Source organism: Limulus polyphemus, unplaced genomic scaffold (assembly GCF_000517525.1).
Source record: "Limulus polyphemus unplaced genomic scaffold, Limulus_polyphemus-2.1.2 Scaffold4350, whole genome shotgun sequence".
In the NCBI taxonomy this organism is placed as follows: Eukaryota; Metazoa; Arthropoda; class Merostomata; order Xiphosura; family Limulidae; genus Limulus; species Limulus polyphemus.
Window position 1 is genome coordinate 1,832 of NW_013669960.1, and position 12,052 is coordinate 13,883.

Sequence of the window (12,052 nt, forward strand, 5' to 3'; positions counted from 1 at the left end):
AGTGTTACGACAGCGGGGGTCACGTGACGCTAGTAACACGTCATATTCTCGAACGTTCACGTCCCTTCCTGAAGTCTCGAGAGGTTACTAGATATGCGGTATTCTAGTATATATATAATACCGCTAAGAAATGACGGCAACAATGTAATGTAATGCGTAATTGAACTGTAGGCAGAGATAGATATGGACAGTTGAGTCGAGCACGTGAGACGTTCATTGTGAATTATAGCATTTGTTATAGCGCGACTGTGGAAATTAAGTGTATTGTAAAGTTGTATTCAGAAAGAATAAACCAGTTTTATTTAAGAAAGGACTTGTATCGCTAAATTTTCTTCGGAAAGAATTTTTACGGAAAATTAACTAACGAGCAGAGACGTAACATTTACAAAAATATTTCTCTCCTATAATGTTTTAATTTTTTTATGACGAAAATTACACGCTTGCATGACCTTTTTCATAATTTTTATACGGTGTTGAAGCTCAGAATAATATATTATATTGTCTGTTAAGTTAGTCATTTTTAAACTTTTTGTTTTATTTATTTGTTTTCAATTTCTGAAAAAGGTCACAATCAACGTTGTTAACTTTCTTCGTCTTACTGTTGTTATAAATTAAAATAAAGTTCAAATTGCACGAGCAAAAGGACTTATCCATAACCCTTATAGCACAACCACCGCCCCAAAGTGCGGGGCGTGTTTCTGCGGCAGTAGAACGTAAGTTTTGGATATGAATTCTCAGACTCACTATTCCGGCACGAAGCCCCCCAGTGGCACAGCGGTATGTCTGCGGATTTACAACGCTAGATTCCTGGTTTCGATACCCGTGGTGGGCAGAGCACAGATAGCCCATTGTGTAGCTTTGTGCTTAATTACAAACAAACAAACCAAATCGGGCACGAAACCATTAGACCATGTCCAGTCCAAATTTTTTTTATATAGATTTTATTTTACTGTAACATGAAAGAATAAATAGTGAAAATATATATTTTTTATTTTTCAAATTCTGGAAAAAATAAATTATCACATATCGCGCAGTTTGTAACATTTTACTAATGATTATAAGCTCTACTATCTTATTTTTTATTGGCATATCACACTGATATTCTATGTTGCTTTGCGTAACTTTTGCAATTTATGTTACTAGTTTTTACTTATGCTTGTACACTTTTATTTGAATTATTGTTTCACTCTTTCTATATGTACTAGTTTTATGCTTAACATGTCTGAGAGTAATTCTAAGAATGAAGATTTGACAATTCAATTTTTATATTTTTATTGTATAGCGCTGCCCAAAATGCACAGTGTTAACAGACGGTACTACTTCTTTGCCGAAATTTACAATAGGCGAGCTTTGGTTGAGATTCGAGAAGAGGTCGCCAACCGCAGTAGGTTGATGTGACGTCAGGCACACTATTTGCTTGAAAAAAAAAAAGTCTGAAAATGGCGGCTCTGTACGGTAATATCAGTAAAAATGAGGGGCAGACTTGGAGTTCTTGGGCTGAAAATATCGGATATCAGAGCCCGGAAAGTGAGTATGAGAAGCATGTGTTCTTTGGAGTTAGCGTAACTAATATACAACATGATAAACTTTTCTAAACTTGACAACGTAATTGAAATGTCTTTGCTGAATAATAAGCTAAAGTTGGATTTTTGACACCACACCAGCTGAGCACGATTGAATCGCCTCTCGAGTACGATTCTAATTTGTAAATATATGAAAAATCCTGTCATGCTAAGATTTGCAATTATTTAGAAATAATTCTCCAAAAAATATTCATGTTGAATATAGAAATATGTTAGTCTTGTTATAGGTATTACGAAATGTATACCATCTCAAGAACGAGACAAAATTTACCCGGAAAAATGACAGTAGTCAGTAATGTTACAAGTAGTACAAAACTACAAGTTACAACTTCAAACAGTGTTATTAGCCTTAAGTTGAGGGATTATTGTTGCTTATTCCTGTTGAATGTTTAACTTTATTCTGAACTACTTCTTATTAATTGACAAAATTCATAATATTAATTTAAATTCCAATTTAATTTTGCAGTGTATTTGATGTTGTTATTTTTCATGCATTGTTTTTTATAAGTTGTAGAAGTCTGCAGATTTTTGATAAATCAGTTTCAGTATAGAATATACAATTTGTACTATAACTACAAATTTTGCAAATAGTGTCAACAAAAAAAAATTAACAAGTTTTAATTTTATAAATTAAAATATATTTGTAAAATTTAAGTAAAAAAGGTAATTGCATTAATCTTTTTCAAATAATTTATTCTGTTATTTTTGAGAAGTAGCTGTCGTGGAACTTTAGGGAAGTCTTCTGTACACTCTATGTGTTATTGTTATTGAATTCTGGTACATAATATGTGTATCCATTGGAAGGTAGGACTACCTAACAGTAGGGAGTCCCAGAGAGCTATAGTTTCCAGCTATGGAGGTATGTGAATGTGAAATCACCGTTGCAAATATATAAATCTCCCGTAAACAAAATACTAATTTGTGTACACCAAACAACAAATGAAAAATGTGTACAATATTAATACATACTGAGTTTGCATGATATATTTCAAGGCAACCATATTCCCACTAGTTATAAATTAGCTTCAAAAAAATCAAGATAATTGCTAAACCTTATTTCCACCATTTGGCAGCTACCAGCAAGTGAATGTTAAAACCAAAAACAGGGTGTTGGTTCAAATTGGCTGAACCAATAAGGATTAGTGATAACCTCAAACAATAGCTCTCTTCATGCTCTACTTTTGGCAGTTTCGTTCTCTATTTGAAAATGCACAAACAAAACTTTAAAACCATTTATAATTCTTTTTAGCAATTGAATTTATAGAAACAAAGCCATACAATAAACTTTGTGGTTTGTATTAGATAATGCATTAATCGATGCATAGATATGTCAGTGCTACTGTAGTGTGCAGTCTACACAGATACTATCATCATCACCATTTTAATGATTCACTAAAACACAATTTCTTGCTAAATAATTTATATCTATCCATGTTTTTGTTCAGTAAATAATAGTAATTTAATAAGTTGTATGTTCCAAAAGAGTACTATAAGTTTAGGTTATGATTATGATAGTTATGATTGTTGGAATTTATTTCATTCCAATTATATTTGCCCCCAGAATGTTATATAATGGTATTTTGTAATTTGTTAATTTAAAAGCGTTATTTATAATAAATGGTGCCGATTGCAAATAAACAAAAGTTAAAACAGTGATGATGACAATATCTGTGTAGACCATGTGCTATAGCAGCACTGATATGTCTGCCAAAATTGAACTAACAGCATGTCAAAAAATGATGAATGGGGATTGTAAACAGACTATATGTTGTCTTGGCAACAACTTACTTTATGTGATATGATCGGGGGTAAATGGACAATATGTTGTATTGTAAATCTACTAATTTGTGACTGTGGAATCCAATGGTATGTGAATTTTTTGTTATTTTCAGTATTTAAAAATTGCCAACACCTCCTACTAACAGCATTTGTGAGGTATAGATGTACAAGTTTTCAAAACATCTTTGTAGAAAATATCTGCCAGTAAACGTGCAACTGTTTACAAATCAGTTTTTATCTAGGTATAGATGGTCATGGACGAAAAATGATATTTTAAGAAATAGTTTAATGCATAATACTGCTTTTTTGAAATCATTCAATCAAGTAAAACTGTAGTAGATAATTTTTTATATATGATTCTAGTTTTGAATTTCAAAATGGGAAAAATCTTTCCAGATTAAACTTAATCTACCATTACTTCACACATGTATAGACCATTAAACTATTTAAATGAAGTATATTTTTTCTTTTCTTCAGTAGTGTAATGTTATCAGCAAATTCAACTACTTAATAATCCTTGTTGATGTCAAGCTTTGTTTTTTTGTGCTAAGGTAATTTTACAGTCTCTAACTTTATATATTGGCTCTTTTAACCTGTTGTTTGTTACTTCTATAAATATCATTTTCACTCTCTATCAAAAAGTTTAATTTTTTTTAACCAGACACTTTTCAACATGTGATATACTTTTTTCTAGCTTGATTTGTGGAACTAGTAAAAATTTTCAAAGCATAATACAAATTTACACAGTTCACTCTATCTACTAAGTTTGATCCCTGTTTTATCACATATTCTTCACTTCTAAAATTGAGATATTTATAGTTGCTAATACTCATGTACAGGTTACACCAAAATTTTAAAATTAGTAATGCCATTGCATAACAGATTTTCAGAGTGTTCTTCTCTAATAAAAGAACTAAAATTCTAAAATGACATGGTTCTATTCCTGTTAGGTTCTTTATTATGTTGAATAAGAAAACAACATGCAGAAACTCCTCATCCTATTGCTGATACAAGAGTTTTCATAAACATAGTAATAATTAATTTGGTATTCTTTAGACAATTTTATTTAAAATTTGAGATGGATGTAATGAGCATCCTGGCTAGAAACTCAAACTAAGGATGACACTAACATAAACTTTCAAAAATATGCAACAACTGGACTTAATGCACCATAATTTGTTAAACCAGAAATGAAAAGTCTTTTTATGGCAGTGTTGAAAAAAACAGTCATTTATCTCCAGATTTAAAAAAGAAATAACTGAATAAAATATGACAGGTTATTATAAAAGCCAAAATATCTAACTTTCAACAACAGAGCATTCTTATTACAATAAACTGTTGGTTTTTAATTTGTAATTCTGCATATAAATCCCCCAGATATTCCACAAATAATATTTTTGAAGTTATCACTCATTTTAAAATTTGTAAGCTAAGCCATGCCATCTAAAATAAATAGAAATTAGTAAAACATAATTAAACTAATAAATAACTTTTGAAGTTTTCTCTTTATTTTTATAAAAATTAAAATTGCCATGTCACCATAATATACATTGTATGTTGATTATAAATTTGGAAGCTACATGTTTGTTAATGATAGTTTATTAATGTTATAAATATCAATAATAATGATTTAAGTGATTTATAATGTGATATTTTGTATTAATATTAACTTCTGATCATAGCAAGCTATCTGCATAAATTAGAACTACAAATATAACCAGTAAAGAGTATAGTTAATCAAATATATAGTTCATACTATCTTTCTTACTTTCATTAGAATGCATTGTTTCATCAATTGGGTACACTTGTTATTAACATTGTAAACCCAATAGTATTTCATGAGGTTCAGCCAGCCTTGGAGGCTTGCATTAGTCCAAGTCTATAGACTAAGCTATGTTAAACTACTACTTTAATCATACTCAATTCATGATAGTATAAGATTGTAAATTAACGAGAAAACATCAAATGGTAGAATGGTCAATACTCAGTTTGGAATATTTTTTCATGGACCATGGTATACTAGTTAAAATTGTTATTCATTATCACATCTGTGATTTCAAAATATAAGAAAATGTACTTTATTAATTACAAATAATGTATATGTGAAAACAGCATAAACTTTACTGGTTATCTAATGTTATATGTTTGAAATGTTCTGAATGTATCGGGTATTAGTATATGATATCTTATTTCTAGGTGTAGATGAAAATGATGAAGATGATGAGGCTAATGATCTTAAAAAGAAAGAAGGAGATGCATTGCAACTCAAGAAAGAAGGTAACTATTTTATTGACTCCTTCACTATTTGATGGTATTTGTCATAGAAAAAATTAAACGGTGCAGAATACACTATCCTCACATTTACATGCATTCACAGTTTCATTATGTAGTTAATGTTTTAACTTAAGTAAGTAATTAAAAAACAAAATATAGCATTTTATCCACTTCCAGTGCTTAAAATATTACCAACTGTTTTTTAGTAGCTAAACTGGTAATTCAAGTTTTTCTGCCTTGTTTCACGTATATTGACTGTTTTCATTGACATAACATAAAATTTAAGGAAAATAAGGGATTTGGTCCTTTTAGGCTGTCCCATCCACTAAAATAAATTTAAAAAAACCCTCAGAGAATCCTTATCATATATCTATAAAGAGGAAACAACCAGTCAAAGAAAAATCTATAGAGAGTTCCTTAAATTTCCTGCATCCACCACATTGAAAGCAATCTATTCCAAAGGCCAGCCATCCTGTTAAAAAATAAAACTGTTTTAGTTGACAATGACTCCTCTCTGCCAAAATTTATACTTGTGGCCCATAGTTCTTCCATTCTCACCATTAAGTATGATAAAAGATAATGCATCAATATTATCAATTTCCTGAAAAATCTTAAATACCTCAATGAGATCCCTTCTAACTCTATTTTTTTTCTTTCAAGAGTAAACAATTCCAGAGATATTAATCTGTCCTTATATGACAACCTATTATCCCAGGTATCCTAGTAGGCCTCCTCTGAACTCTTTCTGACAATTCAATATCCTTTCTAAGGTAAAGAACCCAAACTCAGCACAGTGGCCTAACTAGTGATGTTTGCAGTGAAGTTAAAACTTCATTAGATTTGTATTCAATATTGCTGTAGATACAACTTACCTCATCACAAGCTACACCACAATGCTTTGATAGCTTAAGAGAATGATCAACCAGAACAGTACTGTAGGATTTTAGAATCATCCTAGTTAGTAGCAGAAGGGGACAATTATCAGAATTTGCTAATTGTTTATTAGTTAGATCATGAAGTGAGTACATTCAACTAATCAATTATTCTCACATAAGACTAATCTTTGTATATTCAACTAATTTTGTATTATTAAAGGACTTTTCAAACTAATGTTCTTTTAAAGGATGCACAGCATCAGGTACAACAACTTAGGATTAAGGTACTTTTTTAATCCTAAACTGTCATATATAAAAATATATATCATATACACATCTTTGTATGAAACCTGTAACAAGATGAAAATACAGTTAATACTGTTCCATGAGTTTCTCCTTAAAATTTTCACAATACTACTAAAATTAATGAATTTTTGTTGATGAAAATAAATATTACTTTATGGTATTCATTATAAAACAGAAAAATATTCAACATAGTGGTGACTAGTGAAATTACTAGGTAGTCAAGAAATTAATGTTGCTTATTTTAGATGAAAAATCCCAATTAACTTGTATATCAAAACAAAACATTTATTAAATAAAATAGTCTCCATTTGTATCGATGGTGCTTTTCCATCTTACAATCAGGTTGTTAATGCCCTGATTAAAGAAATCACTTGGCTTTGAAGCAAAAACGTGTTGATGTCCTCTTTAACACTTTCCACATTTGCATACATTTCCCATTAAGATGGTGGGTGGGGGAGAACTTCCCTAACCCAACTCTATAATCTTGTGTTGCGTCAACGTGCCACATGTGGATGTGCATTGTCGTGGAGAAGAACACCTTTCCGATTAATGAGTGGAGGGCTTGATTTAAACGTTTCAGTTGTTGACTACAGATCCCTGCATTGCCAATTCGCTGTGGATTGAGGAGTTTGAAATGAATTACTCCTTTGATGTCCCACCAAATGCAGAGCATCACTTTCTGCAGTTGGAGTCCGGGTTTTGGGGTCAGAAGTGGTTTTTGTGTAGGATTGAGCCATTGTTTTTGGCGTTTAATATTCGCATAGAGAATCCATTTTTCCTCACTGGTGACAATTGTGTCCAAAAATGGTTCACACGCATTATGCGCCAGAAGAGACGAAGTAATTTTCACACATTGGAAATGATGAACATCAGAGAGTTCATGAGGCACCCAAACACCTTCTTTATGGAGTTTTCATATATTCCTTAGATGTTTACATATTGTCTCATGAGAGTCATGCAATTTCAGGGCCATTTCCCAAGTGTATTGCCTTGGGTTAGACTCAACAAGCATCTTCACAGCATCAATATAAATTCCAACATGTTGGCCCCTGCCATCATAGGTTTTAAAGCTAAAGTCACCTGAACAAAAGTTGCTAAACCATTCTTGATAAAACATTTCCATAAACATCTGTGATATTTTTTGTGGCTACAGAGGCGTTGTTTCCCTTTCTTGTATTCAAACAGCATTACATGCTGATTGTGTGTCTCGTCATGTGGCATCACTATAATGAATTATAATATACTAAAATTTACACATTATATAGGCTGCACTAACGTGACGTTTAGGTGGTTTGTTTAACTATTATATGTGATGTAAATGTTTGGGGTAGGGGTTTAATGAAACTGTTTCAAAATGAAATATTAATTTCTTAACAACCTAATACTATTAAGTACAACTTAAGTTACATATGCTTAGTTCTGGGGATTGAGTTTACATTTTTTTATATGAAAACAATTACATCTAGACAATCAACCAAATGGATACTTTAGGTGAATTTTTACTGTACAAAGGAACAACAGACTTAACAGGTAGAGGTAAATAAGATTATCATGGGTATTGCTATTTTGTACACAACAATATTGCAGCAAAAACTGTATTATTTTGAATCAGCAAAATGCCAGTTCATCTCATCTCTTATCCTTTTTACATGCTTATTTGTCATTGTATTTTGTGAAAGCTGTATTGCAATCACAGCCTCTTTATACATAATCAAACTTTAGCTTTCCATTTTTAGTGCTTTCTGTCTAGCTAAACCTAGTCATAATTAAACAGAAGCCCTGTTTGTGTAAATAGGTTAACAAGTTAATGGTGTTGCCTGTTATCAGACTTATTGGTCCATGTCAGGTACTTTTTGTGCAAATTATTCAGCAATCAACAATTTCTTTGAGTGACTGTATCAACCACTGCTGTATCTGTTGTACCCCAGCCAGCCTGATGAGCACTGGTATTGGCCAAAAGACCTCATTGTCACTGTATATGGCAGATATGGTTTGATTGACATATTGTTATACATACCGTATTTTTTGGTGTATAAGACGCATTTTTTTACCCCAAAATTTGATGTCAAAATCTGCTTGTGTCCTATACACTGAAGGTATGAATAATATATATGTATATATATGATATACACAAGCCATGTGTAAATATATTTAAATAGGCATGCATAGTTTAGTTCAATTGAATGTATTATTTATAACAGTTGTATTTTTTTCTTTTAAAAACATAACTATTTATAATGCTCCCTAAATAATAACAAAATAAAGTACAGTGAAAGCAATGAAGATTTTGTAGGCTTTGAACCAAACTAAATAACAGTAAACCTTTTTTTTGATTTACGGTATTTTCTTATTTTGATGTTTTGAGCTCTTTTGTGTTTAGAACAATATATACTAATTTTTAAAGTATCAAATTGAATTTTTGTTCAATAAAAATCATTCAAATGCGAATGTAGCTTTTTTCCCCCAAAAACTTTGTCTTCAAAATAAGGGTGCATCTTATATTCCAAAAAATATGGTACTTCTTTGTTTTCACTCATAAAGTCTTAGAATTACAATTGTACTCTTCCCTCTTTGATACTGTGGTTGCTTGACCTGCTCCAGGAAGATGGAGACTAGCTTGTTGGTTTGATATTTCTTCTGAATGATGAGTAAAGTTAATTCAAGTAAAAATAATTAATAATGATAAATAACACCAGGCAACAACAACAAATTTTTTCTGTTACTTGAAAAAATGCAAGTGTTTCTGAGTAATTTAATGATGCTGATTCTAAAAATCATGCTGAAAATTACTGATCACCTGTTGTTTTTGAGCTATGATAGATTTATTCAAAGTATTCTTATATATCATGAAAATATTTTTTTCTTTAATAACTTTATTTATTCATGGCTCCTGAGTTTTCAGGCTGGTTTCTAGGTCTGAAAATATATGTTGAGGCCTGTTCTAGACAGTTTCTGTTATATTGGGAAAGCAATAAAGTAGTAAGACTCTACCTCTTATTTAATTTAATCCACTGTATATGTAGGATCAAGTGTAACGGTTGTTTCACATTTTGAGGTTAAGCCAGTGCCATTATACAAAAATATTTAATGTGTAACATCAAAATATAGTGTAGTGAGAATAAATTTAAATATTTTCTTACTAACATACAGTTATGGGATTTCTACTATCATTTCAATTACACCAAAGTTTCAATCTTTTAACTTTAGTTAAAAACTAATATCCAAGTTATCTTATCAAATTATACTGTAACATAATTTATCATGTATTAAATGAAAAGATTTTATAATTTAATAAAATATGCTTGTGCCTATAATCATAGAATATTGGTGTTTGTGTGTATCTACTAAACAATTAAACTGTTGATTTTGATTATAAAATGTTTCTTCAATATGTTTATTTAAATTTTCGAATGTATGGCTTTTTTAATTATAATGAATTAATATTTTTTGTATTTATCTTATAGACATGAGACTTTTTGGTTTCTGCCCAGCATGGGATGATTTCTTTTTGGTTGTATGTGAATTGTGTGGACTGATAGTTAAACCCCAAGCACTAAAAAGTCATTTGGGTAAGTTTTTTTGTTATTGTTGAAAATACACTTCATAAAAGTTCACTAACTGTATGTAAAAACATATGAATATGTGCTACTGTTCAAAAGTTTGTAAGTATACACATTTTTTGCAGATAAAATGAAAATAAATGCACTTGTAATAAAATTTTTTGGTTATAATAGTAATAGATATAATTGGCAAATTTTTCTTGTATTTTAGTTGGAATTAAACAGATCGTTAATTGGAATAATCTATAATAAAACAAAATAACTTTACTAAAATACCACTCACTCACTCAAATGATTGAAAATTTGTAGGAAGTGTAGGAGGGATTAATTCAAATTTTAAAAGCTAAACTTGTCTGTTGTTTATAATCTAAGTTTAAATGGATATTTGAGATCCATGGCATGAGATGATTCAGAATATTAGGACTCTAAGATGACAGCAAACCTATTATACATGATAATGTTTCAAAAAGCTTGATTTTCCTTTGGTTCATTTATTTCTTATACCACTACTATTGTATAGTCAGCTCATATAATTTATATTCTTTAGGAATGAGTTATTTTCCAAAGGCATAAAATTCAGAAAATAGGATAATGTATTCAAATAATTTTACTGATTCACATAAAAACTGACAGTCAAATTCTTGGTGCATCTGATTATGTTTTATAAAAACATATTTTTATAAAAGATGGATAATCTGCATCTCAATGCACTTTTTAGTGACAGAGCTGATAGGAAGTAGACACCACTTATATTTAAAGTTCATGCTCTTAACGTGTGCAGTACCATAAAGCATTTTGGACTTTTTTATTTACACTTTTGTTTATAGTTTATAACATATTCACAAAAATGTACTGTTTCATACTAAATTTTGCAATCAGAATTCTCATTGTCTCTTGTGTTGTATAGAAATACACAATTGTTCCAAAGAACTTCTCTCTCATTTTAGGTTGTGTACTGTATAGCAATGTAACTGATGAGTAGTAGAAAACATCTGTACTTCAAGGTAATACCTTGCACATGTGCAGTATTGTAAGGTAATGCTTCCTAGTTAAGTTTTGCAAGCCACAGATATGAATTGTACAGTTAAAGGCTTTCTGAGCCAAATTTATGAAAATGTTGAAGCGACATGACTGAAACGTTTTTTTAAATACATTATACATTATGGGATGTATATCAATTTAATGTTTGGTTGCATATTTTACATTATAACAGTTATATCATCTTTTGGCAATAGTGAGTGAAAGCTGCATTTAGTCAGCATGAGAAAGATATACATATAGTCAGTGCTGAAAGGGGTCTAAAAAGCTCAAAGTAACAGAGTGTGTTATAATTAATTCCTTCAAATTATGGTAAATAATAATTCATGTATAAGTGTATTTATAGTTATCTACATCTTTCAGCACAAGTGACATGTTTCCAGAACATAAGTCATACTTTTCAGCAGAAAAACAATCACAGTAAGTCTCCCTGAGACTTGTATTTAAGTTTAATAAATAATTATTACAAAGTTCAAGTCAGGTTGATAAATCTGATGCTTAGTTAGTATTTGTAGTGATTATTATTTGCAAAACCATAATTGGAAATATTGACAATGGGGGGAAAAAAACAATAATAATTATTGTTTAAACAACTGAAGAAAGAAGCATATAGCAATGCATTTAAGAAAGCATAAAA

At 30.3% G+C, this 12,052-nt stretch overlaps 1 protein-coding gene across 1 annotated transcript; it reads left to right on the forward strand.

The window, feature by feature from the left end:
- Window positions 1-1,377: 1,377 nt before the first annotated feature.
- LOC106471005 (ataxin-7-like protein 1) lies at window positions 1,378-11,386 on the forward strand. The gene is made up of 4 exons (XM_022399638.1): window positions 1,378-1,527; window positions 5,559-5,639; window positions 10,282-10,386; window positions 11,325-11,386. Exons 1-4 carry the CDS (start codon window positions 1,440-1,442, stop codon window positions 11,357-11,359), a joined length of 309 nt encoding a protein of 102 aa, XP_022255346.1. The 5' UTR covers window positions 1,378-1,439; the 3' UTR covers window positions 11,360-11,386.
- The last annotated feature ends 666 nt before the right edge of the window (window positions 11,387-12,052 follow it).